Raw genomic sequence first — 25,505 nt, forward strand, 5'->3', positions numbered from 1 at the left:
AAGATATTCTGGAGGTTGTTGAAGAAGGTTAGAAATGGAGGAAAGAGTGTTGTAAAAGGAGTTACAGATGATAAAGGTGACATGAAAATGGGAGACAAAGATATCCTTGAAGTATGGAGTAATTACTTAGAAAAATTGCTAAATGAAACAAGCAGTGATAGCACAGTGGTAAAAAACACTCAACAGGCATATATATCCATACTTGAAGTAGAAAAAGCCATCAAAGGCTTGAAATGGGGAAAGGCAGCAGGAGTAGATGATATTTGACCAGAAATGCTGGAGTATGGTGGTATAAAAGTCTTACAGTGGCTGCACTGCATAGTTCAGAAAGCCTGGACAGAGGGACGAATTCCTGATGATTGGAGTAGAGCTCTAATAGCACCCATATATAAAAAGGGAAATAAAACTGAATGTGAGAATTACAGAGGTATTTCCCTACTGAGTGTTCCTGGCAAGATTTGTGCCATTATACTTGAGAAACGGTTGAGAAGAATTGTGGAAGAAAAGCTTGGTGAAGAACAAGCTGAATTCAGGCCACATAGAGGCTGCCAGGATCAGATCTTTACTTTACGACAAATAGTTGAGAAAGCATGGGAATATAACAAAGATCTGTATTTAAGTTTTGTCGATCTGGAAAAGGAATATGACAAGGCGCCAAGATAGATGCAATTCAAAACACTCTGTTATATGGTGTCAATGGGGCATTATATCAAACAATACTTATTCATTATTTGAGTTGTAAATCAGCAGTCAGAATTGAAGAAAGTACAGGAAGATGGTTTAATGTTAAATCTGGTGTGAGACAAGGATGTACATTATCCCCTCTGTTATTCATTATCTATATGGATCACATTATGAAGTAAAGTGGTATTAAACATGATATCAGAATTGGAGATGTTAATGTCAGCTCTCTGTTTTATAAGGACAATGTCATACTTCTAAATAAATCCGCTACAAATTTGAAGATTCCCTGACTAAATTGAATAACTGTTGTTATAAATATGGTATGTAGGTCAGCAATAAAAAGACAAAGACAATGAAAATAGGCAGAAACACTGAAAATATCAACTACATTGTGAATGGAGAATCTATAGAACAAGTAAAATATTTCAGCTACTTAGGCACGATTTTTAGTGAAGATGGTAAATTATATATGGAAATAGACAACAGAATCAGCAAAGCTAGTATGGTAGGAAATCAATTGAAAAATTGATATAGATAAGAGAGAAATTAGTTGCAACACTAAATTAGCTGTATACAAGACAGTGTTCAAACCAGTTTTAACTTATGGATCTGAGAGCTGGGTCAGAAGTAAAACACTTTACCAAAGACTAGAGACCGAAGATATGAGAGTCTTGAGAAAGATTAGAGGCATGAACAGATGGCATCAATGGCAATATCATATTAAAAACGAGGATATTAGGAAAGAACTTGACATTGTTAGCATCCAGGAATGCGTTAGCAGAGCTAATCTCAGGAGGTATGGTCACTTAAACAGAATGGGCGAGGAAAGATTACCAAAACAAGTGTTCTCTGCCATGTTGGCAGCAAAACGACCCATAGGAAGACCAAGATATAGGTGGATTGATACGGTACAAAGTTCCTTAGACGATAGAAATATAAGATCTGATAATGTTAGAGTCTTGACAAGTAACAGACTGATTTGGAGGAAAATTATAGATAGGAAGTTAGTAATGATGTAAATTTTTCATGTAGTACTACCATATCCTGTACATCCCTTGAATGTACATGCCAGGAATTTGATGATGACGATGATAAAAGTAGCGGCGAATACTAGCATAAGCCAAAGCACATAGTACAAACTAGGGCAACCTCCCTTAATTTAAATAATGTTACATCGCCGAAGTGAAGCCTATTGGCTCTTTATATTTAAGTTAAACAAAAGTTTAACTTAAATATAGTTATTCTTTATTCTTTGTTTGAGAGAATAAAATTTTGAAATAGCCAAAAGAATTTTGAAAGCCGAAAGAAATTTTGAAAGAATGCAAGAGGCCTGAAGTTGGAACTTAACAGGGCACTACCGCCAAGTTGTGGCTTATGCTAAGGACAAAGGACACGTGAGAAAAAGATTGTTGTAGATTGGCATATCTTTTGATACATTTTCCCTTTATTATTTGAAATTCTTTATGTGCAAATTTATCTGAAATATCAGAGAGAATACTAAACTTTTCAGTATTCTCTCTGATATTTCAGATAAATTTGCACATAAAGAATTTCAAATAATAAAGGGAAAATGTATCAAAAGATATGCCAATCTACAACAATCTTTTTCTCGCGTGTCCTTTGTCCTTAGCATAAGCCACAACTTGGCGGTAGTGCCCTGTTTAGTTCCAACTTCAGGCCTCTTGCTGTGTGTAAAACACTACATTCACATTGAGGCAACAATGTTATGATGCCTCAAAATATTGTCAAAATAAGGATCAATGTGGTTAAAATCCTTACATAAGCTTCATTGCCTAAAAGAAATCTCTCTCTCTCTCTCTCTCTCTCTCTCCAAAATCAACTATATGCTCTCTATAAATTAACAAAGACAAAAATATAATAATTACAGAACCAATAAAGATAATGTTAATTTGGTTCTCAATGCTAGTGAATACATGTGTCCCAGAATTAGCTATCTATTTCTATGAAATCAGACAAATCTATTAAAAACTTACACAATTTCATGTTTATTACCTAATAAGATACAAAAACAGATAGATTTATAAATCATAAGTCAAATCTTTGAGAACTTTCAACATGTGCTCCGTCTGTATCCCTGCAAATTTCAAATCTATCCTTAGCATTGCAAAACACATTTTGAAGCATTTGAGGAATTGTGTCCTGCACTGCCAACTGAATGCGTTCTTTAAGTTGGCAGTGCAGGACACAATATGCATATTTATCTTAAACATGCAGGTTTAAGACATGGATGCACACTGTCTCCACTGTCATGCTTCATCTATCTGGATGACATTATGAAGGAAAGTAGCGTTGAACCTGATCCACTAACACTCTGCAGAATTCTTGTAAATTAAATAACTGCCGTAATAAATTTAGCATGACTATCATAATAAAAAAACAGAAATATGGAAAATTCATCTGCATTCCGAATGGCGATAAATCTTTGTTTTTATGAAGCCTCATGCAAAGAAATCCAGGGGCGTCAAAGCTGGAGAACATGGAGGCCAAAGTTGAGGTCCTCCACTTCCAATTCACCAATTCGAAAAGTGTCTGTTGAGGTATTCTCTCTGAGAATACCTCAACTGATTTAGTATTTAATTAAAAAAAACAAAACAGAAGTAACTGGAGAAAAATACACAAACCTAGGATAATTTGGCACTGGAAGGGAAATCTGAAGGGAGGAAACTGATAACTCAACTATAAGAAGAGGAAATAGATCTAAAGATGAAATATAAGTGGGTCTCTATATCACACTTCAACAAATATGCTAAATGTCAAGAGCAACATATTTTTTCAATCCACTTCATGAATTGTATCCATAGATAGGTGAAGTTGGCTAGATCTGCTTTGAAAAAGGAAGAACTCATACTAGTTGCTAATTAATTCATGGGTCTCCAAAGCAGTTGGTGACTTTCTCCATTATTATCAAGAAGACTTGTGTGTTGAGGGCAAAAAGATTATACTTTTTCCATGTTTAATTTATCATTTTTAATAGATACTGTTCCTATCTCGATGAACTATTTTAATTGTTTGGTTCTCCATTCGGAATGCAGATGAATTTTCCATATTTCTGTTTTTTTATTATGATAGTCATGTTAAATTTATTATGGCAGTTATTTAATTTACAAGAATTCTGCAGAGTGTTAGTGGATCAGGTTCAACGCTACTTTCCTTCATAATGTTATCCAGATAGATGAAGCATGACAGTGGAGACAGTGTGCATCCATGTCTTAAACCTGCATGTTTAAGACAAATATGCATGTTTTACATAAACCATCTTCCTGGAGCTCCTTCAGTAGTAATTATTGACTTACATAAGCACAATGAAGCGTTCTCCATCATGTTCCATTTACAGCATAGAATTTAAGCATTTTGAGCACTTTGTTAATGACTTTTACCTATCTACAGAACTTCAGTTCTGTAGATAGGTAATCATGGAAATATCACAATTCTTGTGATATTTCCATGATTTTGCAACTATTTGTCTTAAAGTGAACATCTGATCCTGACAACCCCTATTTGGCCTGAACAAGCTGTTCTTTTCCAACTTTCTCTTCGAATTTTCATTAGTCTTTTCGAGCATGCCTTGTATAAATCTTACACAGAAACCTTAGCAAGGAAAGTCTTCTGTAATTCTCACATTGTTTAATTTCCATTTTTTATAGATGAGTACTATGAAATCTACTCTAATAATCCAGAATCTTTTTTCAGAACCTCGAGTTCTGAAAAAAAGTACAAAACTTGTACAGAAAAGTACAGAAAAAAAAAAAAAGTTAGCACAGAGTAAGGCCTCTATGCTTTCTTTGAATAAACGTTCAAATTTATAGCGGGATCTATGTAAGAGGCGAGTTTTTGACCAAAGGATGTTGTGGTTAGTTTCTATCCCGTGCTGAGCCAATCCAGATTTTTTGGGTTTGTTGTGATGAATGGAGGATTGATGTTCTTGGATTCTTTTTTCTAGAGAGCATCCAGTTTGTCCAAAATAGGAGAGATCACAGTTGCAGGGAATTTGATAAACTCCAGGAAGAGACATAATTGAGCGTTTGTCTTTAGAAGAAGGAAAATGGGAAGATAATTTGTTAATCGGTGAATAAGTAGCTGTTAACTCAACTGAACGTTTATTCAAAGAAAGCATAGAGGCCTTACTCCATCGTCCTAATCTGAATCGGAATGACTGTATATCTGTATCAAAAATCTGGGAAAGTCTAATCAGGATAAGTCATTAATTTATATTAATTTTATGTTATTTAAAATTATTGAAATTATTAATATTTTTAATTCAATCATGTCTCTGATTAAAAATATTTCTCTTTAATACTTAGTGATATAACATCACGCGACCTGTTCTATTTATAAATGATCTATTGTTAGTATTCTACCTTGTATTTTAAAACTGTTCTTGTATTGCCACTGAAGATGATCTGCAATTTTCAGACCGAAATATTTGGCTAATTAAATATCTTTCTTGTGTGTACGTGCTTATATTATACAGCCTTCATAATTGTTATTTTGTTTTATATACTATGGCATTATGGGTAGAGATCACAAAACTACACTTTGGGCCCCCGTAAACTACATTGTGAGGACTAAAAAAAAAAGTGCTAAAAAAAGTGAAAGTTTTACTAATAATATTGGTATTTAAACAATAAATTAAAAATGTCATCTAAATATAGATCTGATTTAATGACTTTCTCAGCTAAAAAAAAAAAAGAAAAGAAAAGCAGAATATCACATGAAGGTAAAAAATGGAAGCGATTTGATGCATCAAATCAGGTAAGTTTCATTCTGATGTGTGAAAAGCAATAAAATTATTACCTTAAACATTTTCAACAACAGTAACCAATTCAGATAAGATAAAGCTTTCACACACAGGAGGGAACTAAGGGGAAAACATGAACAAATTATTATTGCTATGGATTAACAATATAAATCAAAACATTCCTGTAACTCAAGCAGTGGTCATGGACAAGACCAAGTCTTGTTTAATGAAATAAATGAAGCTGATGGAAAAGTCAGCTGGGGAAGCCATTCATACTGAAGGAACCAATTTCATTTAAATACATTAAACTTTTACTTCAATTTACAAATGATTCATTTTATGAACAGTGGGCTGGGAACATGATCCCTTCTTAAATGAGGCTTTCTGTACTCCCAAATGCATTCCTTTTGAATATTAACACCATTCTATTACTTCTTGTTTCATTTAACATCAAAGCAATTCACTCCAGATACCTAGAATATTTTCATGTCAATTTTATCATCAAATGAAAGAAATACAGAAAGAGTAACATAAAAATAGTACTCTTTCTTTTATTTAAGCTTTTCATTTTCCCACATCAATAATATTTATCTTCCACCTTCTTAAAGTCTTTCCATGACTTTTGTTTAACTACTTATACACACCATTTTCTTTTCCATTTTTTTCTGATTTTTTTTTCTTTTCCAAAACTGTCTCTAACTTCCAAAGTTCACTATAAGTTTCAGTAAGGAAATACCATGAGTAGACATATTACTAGCTATTATAATAACAGAATTAACTCATGTAAATCATTCTTTATTCGTAGAATTTTCATCTGAGTATCACAGGCATCATCAGTACAGGTACAAGGCTAATTAAACAATAACTGTTATATTCACAAAGTGCCACCTAAGTAGCTATGGTTAAATTTCCTAAATTTATTTAATTATTAAATATATACATGTGTGTATACAATTATATGTTAAGAAAGATTTGCTGCTTTATAAAGTACTATCTCCCACAAGGGGGAAAGACGTAGACCATCAGATCTGTATAGGTTAGGGGAGCGAAGTAATGTTTCTTTGCATAATCGTTCCATTAGGAACCGACTTTTGTGAATGACTTTTGTCTTGTTCCACTTAACTGTATGTCTGGTGTTGATGGCATGTTCTGCAATTCCAGACTGTTCGGGTTCAAGGTACCAGATATATTACTGGTGTTCTTCTAACCGGACCTGAGCAGATCTTCCTGTTTGTCCGAAATATGATAACCCACACAAGCAGGGAATCTGGTAGACACCTGGATAGCTGAGATGTAGGAGCTTGTCCTTTGGAGACATTAGGAATGTGGAGATTTTTTTAATGGGTCGAATCACATCACCATCCCAGTCAAAAGACAGGTACTATAAAAACACTAGTTCATAGAGCCCACTCCTTTTGTTCTTCAGAAGAACTTTTACAAAAAGAATTACAGTATATTAATTCCTCCTTCATATCCAATGACTATAAGTCCTTCATAAAAAGAGCTTTAAGTGGTCGTGCTCCAGCATCCTCTTCAAATACAGAAGAACCTACATGTATACCTATCCCCTATGTACAAGGGATTAGTGAACGCATAGCTAAGGTGCTAAAACCACTAAATATCTGTGTGGCTTTTTGACCCGTCAGAAAAATCTCTACATTCCTAATGTCTCCAAAGGACAAGCTCCCACATCTCAGCTATCCAGGTGTCTACCAGATTCCCTGCTCGTGTGGGCTATCATATTTTGGACAAACAGGAAGATCTGCTCAGGTTCATTAGAAGAACACCAGTCATATATCCAGTACCTTGAACCCGAACAGTCTGGAATTGCAGAACATGCCATCAACACCAGACATAGAGTTCAATGGAACAAGACAAAAGTCAAGTCATTCACAAAAGTCAGTTCCTAATAGAATGGCTATACAAAGAAACATTACTTCACTCCCCTAACCTAAACAGATCCAATGGTCTACGTCTTTCCCCCTGTGGAAGATAGTACTTTATAAAGCAGCAAATCTTTCCTAACATATAATTGTATAAATATAACCCTCGTATAACGTGGATGTTAGGTTCCATAGAAATGCCGCGTTATACAAGACATAGATCACATAGAAAAAGTAAGGTTAGGTTCCGAAATCGTTTTTTTTTTTTAATTATATAAACAACAATGACATATCCAACAAAAACAATATTTTTATTTAATTCAGATTCATGTAAGTTAAGAAAACAAACTATAACAAATACGTAGCATAAAATTATAAAAATTACAAATTGTACATAAATTTCATTGCACATAATGCATAAATGTTTTAGACACAATAAAATAAAGCGCATATTTTAATCGTCATCCTGTCCTCAGAAATAACATTTCATAGATGTTCTTTAAGTGGCCGGAGGTCATCACCACTTGAAATCTCTTGGACATCATTTGTATAATTCTCATTGCATACTTCGGCTGGTTTAGTCATCAAGAAGTCAGTAATAAGACTTTGCTTTCCACTATGTTGCAATTTTTTATTAAGTTCATAATATGGCGCTAAACAAATATCCAATTGTCTCGTGAATTTTCCCGAGCATTCCATTGAGGGATCATTATCCGTAAAATAACTTCCTAACTTTCTTGCCAAGTCCAATCCTTCTGCTAATTTCTTTAAACTGAATTCTTTAAAGGATTCATTACAATCAGAATCTTCGGCAGAACTTTCCCCACCATCTATTAATTGTACCAGTTCCTCCTCATTTAAATCTGTTTCTCCATCAATTAATTCACTAATTTCATTTTCAACCATATCGCAAAAGCCCTTCCCACCAAAAATGTGTGCGACGTTTATTATACGACGTGGCTCGGCATCCACTGGGGGTACGAAATTTTGTTCCATTACGGCTTCAGGCCATATTTTTTTCCAGCCAGCATTCAGCATAGAGGGTTGTAATTCCTTAATGGACAGAGAAACAATTTTTACACAATTCAATATTGAAAACTCTTTCCACGCTTGAGGCAGTGTCATGTTTGGATTAGATTCCATTTTTTCCAAAATTAATTGAAATATTCACTGAATATAATATGACTTAAATGTTGATATTACTCCTTGGTCAAGTGGTTGAATAAGTGAAGTAGTATTAGGCGGAAAAAAAGTTATTTTAATATTCGGATGGCTTAAATCTATTGGGTGGCCTGGTGCGTTACCTAAAATTAGTAGAATTTTGAAGTCCATATTCTTTTTTCTTTGTGTAACTTTCTACATCGGGGTACAAAACACCTGAAAAACCAATTTTCAAACATGCTAGCTGTAACCTAACCCATGCCTTTTTGTTGGCCCGCCAATAAACAGGTAGGATGGACTACTCGAGCCCTTTCATCGCACGAGGATTTGCAGATCGGTTAATAAAAATTGGTTTTGTCAGGTAATCACTTGATGCATTACTACAAAACAGTAGAGTAATTCTATCTTTGGAAACTTTGAATCCAGGAGCTGATCTTTCATTTTTTGAAATATAGGTGCATTTTCGCATTTTTTTCCAATATAATTCAGATTCATCTGCATTGAACACCTTGTCTGCACTGTAACCACCTTCTTTAATGATTTTTAAAAGTTCTGCTGGGTATTTACGGGCAGCTTCAACATCTGCTGATGCTGAATCTCCCTGGATTTTAAGATTATACAAAGAAAACCACTTTTTAAAGTTTTCAAACCAACCCTTACTGGCAGAAAATCCATGCTGAGAGATTTCTTCTGAAGAATCTTGATCAAGTTCTTTTAAATGTTTATAAACTTTGAGAGCTTTTTGTTTAATAAGGTGTCCATCCAAAGGAATTTTCTTTTGAGTGCAATCTTCTATCCAAATCATTAGAGATTTCTACATTTTTTCTATTAGAACATCGCGAACATGAGCAATGTGCTTTGCACTTAGTGTTGACCCAGCAATAACACTTTCTCGGATTTTATGTTCATTTTGTTGATTCATTTAAATTCAGAGTCCTTGCAACAACTCCTGGTTTTTCTCCAATTTTCAACCGATCCAAGATTTTAATTTTTTCTTCGAGAGAAATGAATTTCCTCTTCAATGTTTTTCAATGGTTTTCCCCCTTTCGTTGCAGTTTTAGTGGCCGTTACAATAAAAATAAACTTTTACATTAAAAAAAAAAGCATTACAAATCTATGTAACTCACCAGAAAATAAACTGCTCAGCTTGAGAATAACACACTTATGATTTTAAATGCGCTTTCCTGGCAGAAACGAAGACAATTTTCAACAATAAACACTTTATACAGTAAATCCTAGATGGCGAACATATGGCACTCGTACCAGAGGTGGCACGTCTGAGAATTTTGCTGGCACGTCAACGATTTACAGGTGATATCCTTTTATATTCTTATAAATTATTCAAGTTCTTTTTTAATTGTTACAATACGCACAAGCTGAATTTTGTTTTACACAAGACAGCAGCTATAAAGACGTTTTGGTGTGGTATTAACAAAAGATTGCGTGCCCGATTTACAGGTGATATCCTTTTATACGCTTTTATAAATTATTCAAGTTTTTTTTTTAATTGTTACAATACGTACAAGTTGAATTTTGTTTTACACAAGACAGCAGCTATAAAGACGTTTTGGTGCGGTATTAACAAAAGATCGCACAACCCAAAGACAAAAGCAACCGACAAGTGTTGGGTCGAAAAGCTAATTCTCTTCAATCAAATTCCATAACATCTGAAACTGTCATAAAAACATTCACTATTAGTTTTAACACATTCACAACAGGATGTCATTTATCGTTCCGATGGAACTTCTCAAAACTGACTGGCTCAACTAACACAAACGTTTCAACCCTTGGTTGAATTTTATGACTTCTTATTTGCGTTTGAGGTGGCAGGCAAACAAATGACATCGAGAATTTCAAATGCAATAAAAAAACACTTATTTCATAACTGAAAAATTGGACAATAGTTTTTAGTTAGATACTGTGTTTCGGTGCAACATATGGTTTTGCTTAAGTCTATACAGCTTAGTTTCTGTGAGAGAGGACATGTAATTTATTAGTTTGTGCAGTTTTTATTCCATCTGTCTCTAATTGCACTATTTGTTGAGAATGACACAGACTACAAAAGCCTTCTGTACAGTACCTTATTCAGTGATACAATAAAACTAAATTCGATACTTATACTATTGCACGATACGGGCAGACACAAATTTAACGAAGATAAAATTTGATTTTTAAGTCCCGCGGTGAAAAATATGAAAAAAAAAAAAAAATAAATAAAGGGTCACTAGAAATTGTAGAACGCATTATATCGAAACCGCATTATACGAGGGTTACCTGTATATATTTAATTATATAATTGGATAATTAATAATTAAATAACTAAATAATTTAAAATAATAATAATTAAATAAATTTAGGAAATATAACCTTAGCTACTTAGGTGGCACTTTGTGAATATAACAGTTATTGTTTAATTAGACTTGTACTGATGATGCCTGTGATACTCAGGTGAAAATTCTATGAATAAAAAACAATTTACGTGAGTTAATTCCGTTATTATAATAGTTAGTAACTTCACCGTGTACCTCTCCCTGGTTGAATGAGTCTATGTTTCCTTCTGAGTTAACAAAGGAGTTTCAAAGTTTAGGTCTTGATTTCAAATGACTTCATTTTGTCTAAAAGAATTGAATTTACATTTAAAATGTAAATTCGATTTCAGGGTTCTTTTGGTTCTGATGACTTAAAATGTATTATGTGTGAGCACTTTTTCAAGCAATTAAATTCTGTGGTGAGGTATCTGTGGAAAATGCCCAAGTTTTATATTGAGCTACCTTGGCTGCTGTCAATTCACAATTTTACTATGGTTGGAAGCAAGGTGAAAACCAACTTGAGTACCTACTATAGTTGTGGCAGGTTGTATTATACACTTTGTAACATGAGTCACTGCTTCAAATGCATAGTTTAAGCCACTGAATTCTCCTATGGATGAGAATTAATTTCAGCCAGTCTAATCCATTTTCCCAATATGATATGCATGATAGAGTATGCAATTAATCAAGAGGTAGAAAAATGATTGCTGCCATATTATTTCCTGCTTCCCACTTAAACAGTATGAAAATGAATGATACAATAATTGAACAAGGGATACCTTGTTCAATTATTGTGGGAATCACAAAATCACTAGTGGGGAATGTTTAAGAAAGCATATGAAATGTGTTACTTCCTAAGAGGGAGAGGTTATTGTGGTGGAGTATGTGTTCAAACAACCCTTCCTTAATATTAGTATATGCACTATCATAGTGTTATGGCCATTTAAACCCACAAAGAGAATGAGGGATTGTAATTGCAAAATAAGATCATCAGTGCTGTCCTGGATAATGTTAGCACAAGGTAGTAAACACTGTAACAAGAGGTCGTGCTGAGAAACAGATGGTAACTATCTCTATGATGGTATTGAAGGGGATTTGTTATTTTGGTACATAGTTGGAGAGAATGATCTAAAAACTAAATAGGCAACAGAAAATTTAGGCCTCCAATAAGTAAGTTAGGTGTTTTAATAAGCAATGAAATCATCCACCATCACCTAGGGGATCTAACTAGTATTTTTTCCAATTAGGGAAAATGTTTTTGAGAATAGGCAACAGAAAATTTAGGCCTCCAATAAGTAAGTTAGGTGTTTTAATAAGCAATGAAAGTCATCCACCATCACCTAGGGGATCTAACTAGTATTTTTTCCAATTAGGGAAAATGTTTTTGGGAAGCAATTAAAGTTGAGATAACTAGGTTTTTATCATTTATGATTTCCAGCTGCAAATACTGCAGAGCGTAAATAATATATTTGGAAATAAGCACTGTAGGTTTGTATAAAGGAAGAGACAGAAAGAAATTCAGTGAGAATACGGAGCTTTTATTTTAGAATTAAAGAACAATAGCTTCTTCAGTCATAATAAAACAATTAAGATTTGCAAGAAAAATCAAAAAATACACAAGCAGAAGAATACTAAAAATGCAGTAAGGCAGTAGAGGCAACGAACCGCTTGACTCCCCTCCCCTTCTCTAGAAGATCCTAAGTTACTATAAATTCCCCACCAGGCTGTAGACCACTATCAGAATGCAAATCATGTGCAACATAAAAAAAAAGTGGTTACAATTTCCTCCAGGATAGTGCAGAAGGTGTAACAACAAAAAAGCTTTCCTTAACACATTTACCAAAAATTGTTCATTTAAAAAAGATAACAAAAATTTTTTTAAATATTTATGACTTTTTTGATAAATATTTTCAAATTTCTTCTCAGTCCAAGCAGTTTATTTTGGAAATCAAGCCTCCTATAGTGTTATGCGATAACAGATGCTGGCTCCATGAGCAATCATTCCCATGCATATTTAGGCAGAGGAACAAAAGTGTATAACGATGAACTGTGAAATGTAATTTTTACATCAAGGCATGATTTACTGCTTAGCTGACTACTGCAAAATTACATTCTACTAAGGATGAAAATAAATATAAGTCAGCCTGATCTATTTTCCATTGTGACCTGTGATGAAGCACATGTGAAAGAATGGTGTCACTGGATAATGATCCATCTCATAGGATTTTTTCTATTCCCTACTTAAACAATGGAATGGAGAATAAATTCTTAAATCAATACCATGAATGATCGTAATTCTTGTAGATAAACTTATACGTTGGTTACACATGACTTTATATTTTTTAGAAAATGACAACATACTAAAATATTAATTAAAAAACTTTATAAACTATAATACCTTATTACAGCTCTTGGCCGACACCAAGGAGGCTATTCCTGCGTTAGAGGAAGAGCTTAATACCACTGAACGACGACCTTTCGACAATCCTCTCCGACCTCTCGAGTGCTTCAGCAGAGAAAGAATTTAATAAAATACGATGTCTGCACATTAAAAAATTTGAAAGTCTAAAAAAGAACTCTGCCTCCGAACCTCAACTACTGCTCAACATGGTAATAAACTCGTCTTCCCTTATCCTGAAGCACTCAACCACAACTTCACCTTAACACTGAAAATACCTTCTGAAGAAATAATGATACAGGTATGTAAAAATAATCATAATTTAAAATTCTGAATATTTTTACGTATTGTTTATGTTAGTATGTTTATTAGTTTTAGTTTCATAACATGCATTGTTGGCACTTGTGATGTGCCCGTTATTGAAATTATTTTGTCAAAGTGATATGTAAAACAGTTAAAAAATTTGATGTATTACTGGATTTGATATCTGCATTACTTTAAAAAATTTTATAGTATTATAAAATATCAAGTGTTGTGTTTTATGAAGACATTCTCTTGTCGCTAACGGAGACAACATGGTACAACATGCACGCCACTTTCATGGAGCGTGCATGCTCGCTGAGAAGTTTGATGTGTGATTGATAGCTGACAAGGAAAGCGTTCAGTATCACAGTAACGGGAATAAACAAGATAGCGTTCGGAAGGAAAATTAGAACACAGGCCAGCAGACATTTAGATTCAGAGGAAATTAGGTTTTTTTATGTGAGAGTTGGAGGAAAATTGATAGTATATTAAGAAAAAGGAATTGCGGAACTATGAAGTTTTAATGTGGAATAAGTATTGGCAAATAAAAGGGAAATATTGCTATAGACGTTTTAAAAGGAATATTGGAGGAAATGCTAATATTGGAAGATTAGTAGTAGATTCCAAAAAGGGAATCATAGAACTGTAAGTTTTTTTAAAGTGAAAGATAAGACTTTCTTTTTTTAAAGATAAGACTGTCAATAAGCATTAGTGAATAAAAGAAGAAATTGCTATTTACGTTCTAAAGGAATGTTTGAGAAAACTCTGATTAGGAAGTTTCATCTGTATTAAGGATGCCGAATCTAACTGTTATTTCTACTAAAAAGAAGACAGAATTAAGTCAGGAAGAATTAATGTGCACCACATGAGTGATGAGAAAGGATCATATGAATATGAAGAATAAAGTCATATATCTTTGGAAAAGGGCCTTGACAGAGAGAGAGAAACTGACTATGAACATTTTGTCATTGTGCAAAGAAAGTGTTTAGTCTAGTCTTAAGTGTAAGTTTATTTTTAAAAAGGCCTTGGATCCAATTAATTCTATAGTTAGTTGTAGTTATGTAAAGTTTGTTTGAAGTGTATATATATTGTTTTTGTTTTATTAAATGTGTTTATTTTGTATTTTGGTCTTGAGTCAGTGATTTATTTGGATTCTGAAAGCAATAGTAAAAAAGAGGTCACTGCACCAATCGGAGTGAACCCTTGTGCAATAATATAGGGACACTCGGAAAATATAAAAATAATTGTTAGAAACAGAGATTAATTAAAATAAATAAAAATCCTATATATTAACAATGGCGCAGAAAGGTAGGATTAATATTATGAAAATATCCTGTATATAAACATACATCTTTCAATTAACAGGTAGAACATGGTATCCACAACCTTCCCAACAATATCAGACTGGATGTAACCAGTGTTCTTCCCAAAGCTAAACCACCAAAAACCAACCTATCTAAAGAAGAATTAAAAGCTCTACAAGAAATGAAAAACAACAGCAAAATAATAATCACCAAAGTGGATAAGGGAAATGCCACTGTGGTTCTCAGCCAAACTGACTACAATGGGTAAGCTTACCTCTTTATTTTTAGATCAGTCTATCTACCTCCCAAATCAGAACACTCCAAAGGCTCCTTAAAAATGTTACTTTTGGCTTGTGCAAATGACTAGCAGACTATACAGTGTTCTCCCCAGAAATTTTTACCAGTCAGGTGGAATGAAATTAGCCGGGTGTACAAAAATTTTGAATGAGTTAAGAATGACACTTTTTCATAACAAATTAAAATAGTAATTTTATTAGAAATTACTTCAAACAAGGATAATATTTTATATAGTAATTATAACAAACAAGACTAGGATTTTTCTTATTTTCCCATTAAGTAATGAAAAACCTTGTAATGCCCACATCTTAAAAATCTATACATTAATTCTTCTCAGAAGCCCAGTTGTCAACAGCTTTTTCGTAATTAAAATCTGTTGGTTCTGGTCCCTCCAGTGAAATCAGCATCAGATTATTTAGAGTGTTCTGACTGATGTGATTCCTCATATAGGTTTTTAGCCTTTTTAATGCAGAGCAACCCCTTTCACATTCAGCTGTGCTCACAGGTATGGCCAGTCCAACAGCAGCTAGTTTTGCTAAATTTGGAAAAGACTCTTTGAGCTCAGATGTTGTTGCTAATTTCAGCAGTATTTGTCTTGGATCTAGATTTTTGTATGACTGTCCATTGATCATTTTTGATGCAACTGCCCATTCTAGTTTAGTACGTTCATAGTTTAAAACTGCAGGACTTCTATTTCTAGAATAATAATCAAAAAGAATATCAGAAGCCTCACGTTGATCATGACTTTCTGCATTGAAAAATCTTGAAAAGCAGGAAATGACTGGCATATCTGGAAATCTTGCTTCTAAGTGTTTAATAACTGTGCCTATGTATTTATCATATATTATAGTCTCAAACGTAATAACAATAGAATCTAAATAATCAATGTGAAGGTCTGACCATTCACCTGAAAGATGTTGATAAAGATTTTGAAAATGACTGCCAGGAGTGTCTTTCAATTCCATGGTGGATAGTTTTCTGGCATCTGAGACTGGCTCTATTTCAGTTAAATCAACATCTTGTCTCTGCCATGATCTAGACAAGTTAGATAAATGCTGTAACACATCTGAGAGCATTATTAGTGAAGCTACAAAATTGTATGTTCTGATATATTTACTTAAACCTACAGCTGTGATATCATTTCGTCTGGTGGCCTCTCTTTCCAACGCAGCTATAACACTCACCATGCATTCTCCTAGAGACTGTATTGCAGAATCATGAGACAGCCATCTAGTGTTACTAGCCATTTTAAGTTTAATCTGAGGACTGTTCAGTATATTTTGGATTTGGGTTAAACCAGCCATCCTGACTGAGGAATTTTGGAAGAAGAAAAACAATTGCCTTAAGATATCATTAAACATGACTAAATAAGCACTTCATTGTCAACCAAGCTTTCTTTTCGAAGTCTTGTGCATGGCTCAGTTACCCAGGTCACTTCCTTGTTTGTGGGTCATCCCTTTCTGCATTTCATACAAGTGGAACACATCATTCCATTATCTTTCACCACTAACCAATGGAATTTTTTAAACCACTCACTGTTAATACCCAATAAGTGGTGTTTAGATGCACGTTTTACATTTGAAAGAGACTCTGCAGAAATTGCCGATTCTGTTGTTGGTTTGGTGTCTTCACTACTACGCTTACTGGTTTCATCTTTCATTCAAGTTTTGTGGTTTTCATTCAAGTCAGAAAACCACAAGAGTGTGGTTTTCTGACTCGACTTTACTCATTAGGGGGTAATTTAATAAATACAAAATATCATTGTTATTAAATTAATCAGAACAAATCACAGAATTGTGCACTGACAGTAATATCCGAGACACATAACACGTGTTATGTCACAATTTTACTATTTATGAGTATTAATTACTAGGAATGGGAATTGGTATCACTCGAGACTGACATAGTCCTCGAGAGTTTCGAGAATTCCCTGAGATCACAACTATATTTGAAGTGCAGTCCTATTTTCTTTTACAAAATAAATATTAAATACTTGACTCATGATCTCTGGACAAAAACTATTATTAAGAAAAATAAATGTAGATTTTTAACATCGATTTTTGCCTTCGATTTGAATCCGCTCAATTTTCACAATTTATTTCTTTCAAACATCAAAATTATGTCTCTTTCATAAAAGATCTTCTTTGCAACCGATACTGTTGTATTTGAGATCCCGATTTTTGTCTTCTTCTGCGTACAGATTGGTATGCATCAAAGTGAATATTCAAAGCTCTCGAGATTGGTTTGCAATGCAAGAAATTGAGCTGGGCTCACGAGTATCGAGACTCTCCAGTTCGATTTCGCATCACTATTAATTAAAAAATGTCTTTATTTTTCCATTCTTGCTCATTATTTAGCCATGTCAATTCACAACATTAATTAGCCGGGTGGTCAGTAAAACCAGCCAGACGGTTTGCCCATTCAAAAGGTCCTGGGGAGAACATAGCTAAAACCTTTCAACTCTAGACCCCCCCCCCCCACCGAATATATGCACTACCAAAAATCCATAAGCAGAATGTGCCATTACGTCCCATTGTGGATAGCATTGATTCCCCCACATACAAATTAGCCAAACATTTAGCCAAAGTGTTCACACATTATACTGGCAACACACCATCACACATTAAAAACTCTGCCCACTTTAAAGCCAGTAGAGAAAACCTCTTGCTCCAACACACTGACATAATGGTCAGTTTTGATGTCTCCTCCATATTCACAAATGTCCCACTCAAAGATACCTTAGATCTCATCCAAACCAAATTTCCTCCAGATATCTCAACCCTATTTCAGTTCACCATGAACTCAGGCTGTTTCGTTTGGCAAGGAAAAGTCTACAAACAGACAGAGGGAGACAGCCATGGGTTCTCCACTCTCTAAACTCCTGGCCAACTTCTTTATGGAGACCTTTGAAGAAAAAGCCTTAAACTCAGCCCCAAAAAAACCTGTTTGGCTATGCTATGTGGATTATGTGTTCCCTATTTCACCACATGGCTTAGATACACTGCACAACGTCTTAACACACTTAAACAATCAACATTCCAGAATCCAGTTCACCTTGGAGAAGGAAAACAACATTCTCTCTTTCCTAGACACTCTGATTACATGCCAGCCTGATGGATCCCTGGCTTTCTCTGTTTACAGGAAACCAACCCATACAGATAGATACATTCACCAGCAATTATACCCACTCCCCTGACAACAATACGGGATTATAAAAACCCTATATAACAGGGCTAAATTAATCTATTCAGATAACAATGCCCTAACTACTGAATTTAACCATATCCTTAACACCTTCTTAGACGATGGCTACAACCCCCAAAAAAATTCAAAAAATATTAAAACGAGTTACCCCCCCTTCATAACTGGAATTACACTAAATCTATCACCATTTCTTATATCTAGAGCATGTCTGAAAAGCTAACAAAAATCCTTAAAAAATATGATCTAGCTACCTGTTACAAACCATATAAGAAATTGGCATTCCTTATCTGCTCTACCAAAGATCAGCCACTTCCCCTAGACCTACCTGGAGTCTACCAGGTCCCTTGCAGTTGTAAATTGTCCTACTACGGCCAAACAGGCAGGACAGCTAACATGAGGATATTCGAACACAAAGACTACATCTGGTTTCACCAATGCAGCCACTCAGGACTTGCTGACCATGCACTAGATACCCACCACAGAAAGAAAGCCACTTTACTACACTGCAGCAAGTATAAGTATGAAAGATTATTCTTGGAATCCACCTCAGCTCTAAAAAAACTTCCCAAACCTCAACATATTTGGGTGCATGAAACTGCCCAAAATTTGGGAAGCTTCCATCCTAAGAACACCAGCCCAATAGCCAAGATAACCCACATTTAGCCCACTGGGGGGGGGGGGGGGGCACCTTTAGGACTCTAAGACTAACTTCAGTTACCTTCTTCAGCCTCATTTGCTTGATGTTAGTACCTGTGTGCACATATCATAGTTTTATGTTCCCAGAAGATGGCAATGTAACATTGCCGAAATATAGGAAGGTATTGAATTAAAGTTTACTGTGGTGTGTGGCAGAATGAAGGGTGAAGTACTGGACGTAGGTAGAAGGAATGACAGGATCATGCGAATGAAACTGGGTCTTGGAGAAGAGCGGGTGGTCGTATTATGTGTATATGCCCCGCAAGTTGGTTGTACAGCAGAGGAAAAAGATAAGTTCTGGAACATGTTAGATGAAGAAATGAGGGAATTGGAAGAAAATGAGATGGTGATTGTCAGAGGAGACTTGAACGGACATATAGGAAGACAGAATAGAGACTGTGAAAGGGTGCATGGTGGCCACGGAGTGGGAATGATGAACCAGGAAGGAGAGAGGGTTGTGGACTTTGCAGTAGCGTTTGATCTGGCAATTGTGAACTCGTTTTTCTACAAGAGGGAAGAACATTTGATAACATTTAGGAGTGGTAACAACAGCTCACAAATTGACTACATTTTGACTAGAAGAAAACAGCTTAAGGTTGTGACAAATTGTAAAGTAATTCCAACAGATCGAGTAGCACAACAACACTGACTGCTGTGCGCAGACTTTAAAATAAGATCGAAGATAAGAACTTCTGGATGCCGTGGGATGAAGACAATTAAGTGGTTTCGCTTAAAAGAGGAGAGTGTGAGGAATCGTTTTAGGGAGAGGGTGTTAGAGAGGATTTCGGATGGACTGGAAAGTGTACAGGATTGGTGGAAACATAATTCAAAAGTAATCCTGAGCTGTGCAATCGAGATGCTTGGTGAGACATCTGGAAAGTTTAGAGAGCAGAAGGAGGGTTGGTGGTGGAATAATGATGTACAAGTGGCAGTGACAGCTAAGAGGAAGGCAAGGCAGAAGTGGGATGAGTCAAGAGTTGAAGAGGACAGAGAGGTGTACAAAGAGAGAAAGCAAGAAGCCAAAAGAGTTGTAGCACAGGCGAAGGCCATGGCATATCAAGATCTGTATGATCAATTAGAAACAAAGGAAGGACAGAGAAAAATTTACCAACTAGCGAAATGTAGAAATAAAGCAGCAAAGGACATCTTACATGTGAGGCAGATCAAAGTTGCTGAAGGAAGAGTATTATGGAGGGATGTGGACATAAGAAACAGATGGAAAATATACTTTGAGGGACTTTTGAATGAGGAAAATGCAAGGGCTCTCAGAGGAGATGGGCAGCCTTCTGAGGGGATGGTGCAGAACATCAGTAGAGTGGAAGTGACGGAGGCCATGAAGAGGATGAGGAATGGAAAATCGGTGGGCCCCCGACAGAATTCCAGTGGAGGCATGGAAGGCACTGGGGAAAGAGGGAATTGACCTGCTGTGGGACCTGTTCATGAAAGTTTGCCAACAGGAAAATATACCCGAGGAATGGAGGGAGAGTACTCTTGTCCCCATCTACAAGGGTAAAGGGGATGCACAAGACTGTAAAAATTACAGAGGAATAAAGTTGATGTCCCACACAATGAAGATCCTAGAAAGGGTTCTTGATGGTAGATTGAGGAAGGAGGTGGAGATTGCAAAGGAACAATTTGGATTCATGCCTGGTAGATCAACAACAGATGCTATCTTTGGGTTACGGCAGATGATGGAAAAATATCGAGAGAAACAAAGGGAGCTACATCTGGTATTTATTGATCTGGAGAAAGCATACAATAGAGTGCCAAGGCAAGAAGTCTGGAGGTGTCTGTGGGAGAAGAAGGTGCCAGAGAAATGTCAGGTTGGTGCGGGAAATGTACAGAAATATGAAGACAAGTGTTCGGACCTGTTTGGGACAGACAGAAAGTTTTCAAGTAACAGTTGGCTTGCATCAAGGGTCAGCATTAAGTCCGTTTCTGTTTAATATTGTGATGGAGGTGGTAACAGAGGAGGCGAGAGAAGATGCGCCTTGGACAATGTTGTATGCAGATGACATCTTGTTGTGTGTAGATTCAAGAGAAGAAGTGGGAACTAAACTGGAAAGATGGAGAAAAGTACTGGAAGAGAGAGGTGTGAGACTGAGCAGAAGTAAGACAGAGTATATGTGTTGCGCAGTTGACGGCAGCCAGGAGACAGATCTGGAGCTGGAAGGAAATGTCATCAGGAAGGTGAGAGACTAGATACTTAGGTTCAACAGTGGAAGAAGATGGAGGAGCTGAGAAGGAAGTGGGATGCAGGATACAAGCAGGTTGGAGGAACTGGAGGGAGATGGCTGGAGTGTTATGCGATAAGAGGGTGCCGATCAATCTGAAAGGCAAAATTTATAGGACAGTAGTGAGGCCAGCTATGACATATGCTATAGAAACTGTAGCCCTGAGGAAAAATAACATCAGCAGGATGGAAGTAGCAGAGATGAGAATGCTTAGGTGGATGTGCGGTGTGACCAGAAAGGATCGTCTGAGAAATGACTATGTCAGGGGAACAGTGAAAGTTACGAACTTAGGAGCAAAAATACAGGAGGCAAGGTTGAGATGGTTTGGTCATGTGATGAGGAGGGAGGACGAATATGTGGGAAGAAGGGTCATGCAGATGGATGTGCAAGGAAGGTGGAAGCGTGGGCAGCCAAAGAAGAGATGGAGGGAGCTGGTAGAAGAGGACTTGAAAATGAAGAACTTGGATGTGGTGACAGCCCAAGACAGGAAGGTGTGGAGGAGACTCATTACAAACAGTGACCCCACATAAGTGGGAGAAGCTGCAGAAGAAGAAGAAGAAGAATTGATTAAAGTTTATTAATTAATATTTTAGCATACGTTGTCATTTCCTGAAAAATTTAAAGTCATGTTAAATCAATACCATTAAATGTTCAAAGCAGACAGAAAGTATTATTTACTGTAGTTAAGGTTAAGAAGGAAAGGGGGATTGTTCAGGATTTGCTCAACAACTCTCACTATGATGTTAATGTGTGTGCACACTATGTTCCAGAATTCTGTGACAATAATACTTCCAATTAGAATAATGGGGAATGGTAAATACAAAACGAGATCAATGCAATCTTGGTAGATATCTGCACCAAGTGGTAAAGAAATGCAGAAACCATAATAAGAGCTCCTGCTGAGAGGTAGATGGCTAATACTAGGTTTGAGTTGGTGGTCTTTTGGAATGGGATATAGAGACGCCTGTGTGAGCAGGTCCATTTGCTATCATTCCTTTATAGAAAATAATGGCATACCATAAATGTATGATTCTCACTAAGTTTCAAATAAGTTTCCTGCAGGGACAAGTACAACTTATGCTTCTGAAAGAGGACCCTTAATATCGCTGATGTTTTGGGGGAATTCACAACAATTCCATTGTAGAAATTGTTCTGGATTAATTAAGTTTAATTGATAACTTCTGATTTTCATACTGAAGGGTCTAGCTTAAACAGTCTTGGATTTTTATTAATTATTTTTTTTGGGGGGAAGAAATATCCTCCCTCAGGAAGAACATCTAAGACATTGACGAATTGTACTATGCTGAGGATACGAGGAATTTCAATAATTTTGGATTATCTATAAATACTTAGATATCTATTTTTTATATAAATTTTTTACCTGTTTACAGAAGTAAATTTACTTGCCAGATAGGAAGTTAGTAATAATGTAAATTTTTCATGTAGTACTAACCTATCCTGTACACTCCTTGAGGGTACATGGCAGGAAGATGATGATGACAAATTCTATCCTTTACTCAAGTGTAGGCAAACAACACATGTGAAGTATTTTCATGAGGATACCTGTATATAAAGGATGAAGACTTTGTATCATTTGCCTCAGTATCCCATAATGCAAAGCATACTGCCAGTATGTCTGCACACTCTTTCTTTGGATGCCATCCTGCTATTGTTATTATTATTTTTCATCTAAATTTTCAAAGTTTCTACATATATTCGGCTGTGAAATAAGGTTGGATCTTTAATATCCCTATTTATATATATATTTTTTTATTTTTCTAAAGGAATTCTTTTTCAGTGTAGACTAAATTATAGATAACCAGGAGAAAACCAATGTGAAAAAGTGGGACAGTCGTGTGAGCTATAGTCTCCTTTACATAATTTTTTTTTACTATCTTCTTGGTAAGAGAGTTTTTCACTAGTTGTGGAAACTTCCTCTTTGCCTTCTGATGCAAAATATTCTGCTCTATTCTCATCTTTTGAGCTCTTATTTTCATGCTTTTGCCTTTAACCAGGGCAGGAGTAAGCTGGATATTTGCTTACAGTTCTTATATTTAGCTGCTGTGCACTTGCATTCTTTGGTTTTGCTTTCTTTAGTGACACATCTGTTGCAGATGGTAGAGGTATGACAAGAAAGATGAGCATGGTTGTATTTATGGCACTTGAATAATTATGAATGATTTAGGATATAGAATCTTATAGGGCAGGTGAGATAGCCCACTTTCACAGGAGTCTTTTTTTAGATGGGGTGGGGTGTAGTCAAAGAATACTATTTTTGACTGATACAAGATTACTGTGTAAGAGGATACTTCTTATGAATTTTGGATCTTTTCATTCAGAGAAAATCTCCTTATCTGAAATGCTGAGGACATCCAATTCTGATATTACACCTCTAAGAAAATAGTTTTATATTTTATTGGGGACTAACTGTAATCAGTATTCTAAATGAGTCTTTGAAGTTGCTAGTGAACATTCTTTTCACTGATTTTTTTTTTTTTGGGGGGGGGGGGGGGAACTAGCCAATCCTTCCAAACTTTTCTAGATAAAAAAAGAGTGATATATTCCCAACAGGATGTTCAGCTGTTGAGTATATCAGAAGAAAAGTTGGAACACGTGTATAAATGTCAGTAGTTTTCAATTTCTTCGTGTTTTTGTTGGTTGATTCATCAATAATTTCTGCATAGCTGAACTTTGAGAAAGCCCTTGGTAAATTTGAAAAGGGATCAATAATCAGTTCACTCTATGCAGTTCAACACATGGACATCTGAACTAGTGGTCTTACACATCAGTGGTGTCACCCTAAATATTCTTCCCAAGAATTGGGGGGGGGGGGGGGGGGTTTAAGGTTGGAATACAAAACAAATGTGGTGGAGAGTAAGAGTGATACCAAAAGAGGTGGTCCCATTTCTCAGGTTATGTAGATGAATAGTCATAATAATGAAAATCACCAAAGGTCAAATTCAGCCTGAAGATGGAAGCCTCCCTCCATCCACACAATAGGATGTCCTTCTCCAGTAACTAACAGAGCTATACATCCATTGTCAACTGTAACATAGGAAGTGGCCATGAGGTTTGAGAGTTATATCTAGATCAAAAATATGTTCAAAGATATGTTTGCACAATATGATAAACAATATCCAAAGCAGCTATTAACAAATATTATATTCCTAAATAAAAGTTTCAAAAATTACCTTCAAAGTTCTGTCTCTTTCTCGCCATGAATTTTTCCTCTTCAACAAATGAGGTAAACGAAGAAATTCAGTTACTTCACCATTTCCATCTACTAAAGCAGCAAAAGCTGGTGTATCCCTGTAGAGAGAAAAAATACATTAAACTACAAGGACACAGTTTATATAAATTGATTAGCATAAAATGAAAGATGTTCTTGATTTCATATGTGCAGAAAATACACAGCCACATCAAGTATGAAAATGATTTGGAAGAATAAGGTGCATGTATTTAGGCTTAGGTTCTGGTTTATATTCATGATACCATTTAACAGAATAACTACAGCTGAAATAGTAAGAGGAAGAAATGAAATTTCTCCCACTTACTGTTTGAAATGTAATGAAAGTCTGCCCAATGGCACCCTTACTTTTGCAGTTTACAGAAAACCCTCACACAGGTAGATACATACATATATTTCTTTCAAAAATCCTTGTCCAGAATAAGGTGCATGTATTTAGACTTAGATGCTGGTTTATATTCATGATACCATTTAATAGAATAACTACAGCTGAAATAGTAAGGTGGAAGAAATGAAATTTCTTCCACTTACTGTTTGAAATGAAATGAAAGTCTGCCCAATGGCACCTTTTCTTTTGCAGTTTACAGAAAACCCTCACACAGGTAAATATATACATATATTTTTTTCAAAAATCCTTGTCCACAAAGCCTCTAACTTCTGTTCCACCCAAGTTTTCCTTACAGTTGAACTCGTCTTTATTTGCCAAACCTTCAAGTTCAAAAAGATATACAAATTATCTGTCCCTTCCACCTCATATCCCTCACAACAAGGAGAGTAGTAATGCTATTAGTATTTCTTATGTCTGGCACTTCAGAAAAAAATAACCAGAACTTTAAAGATATATAATCTTTGTGCTGCTTTCAAGTCTCATTTGAAGCTAGTTTCCCTTCTTCACTCTCCCAATGATCCACTTCTTCCCTCCTCTCTGTTCCAAGTGTTTACAAAGCTCCTTGTTTTTGCAACTTATCATATTATGGTCAGATCGGGAGATTTGCTAACATCTGCCTAGATGAAAACAAAAAATAG

The 25,505-nt window shown here is 35.5% G+C and overlaps 1 protein-coding gene across 1 annotated transcript in view; it reads right to left on the reverse strand.

Annotated features, from left to right (window-relative positions):
- Spt6 (transcription elongation factor Spt6) overlaps positions 1–25,505 on the reverse strand; it is a 651,062-nt gene that overhangs the window by 283,816 nt on the left and 341,741 nt on the right. The window contains exon 23 of the mRNA XM_090401053.1: positions 24,424–24,541. Within this exon, the coding sequence (XP_090257179.1) occupies positions 24,424–24,541 (118 nt within the window). The remainder of the gene's footprint in view (positions 1–24,423; positions 24,542–25,505) is intronic.

This window comes from Typopeltis vanoorti, chromosome 11 (assembly GCF_054136105.1).
Source record: "Typopeltis vanoorti isolate ZY-2024b chromosome 11, IOZ_Tvanoo_1.0, whole genome shotgun sequence".
Taxonomy (NCBI): Eukaryota; Metazoa; Arthropoda; class Arachnida; order Uropygi; family Thelyphonidae; genus Typopeltis; species Typopeltis vanoorti.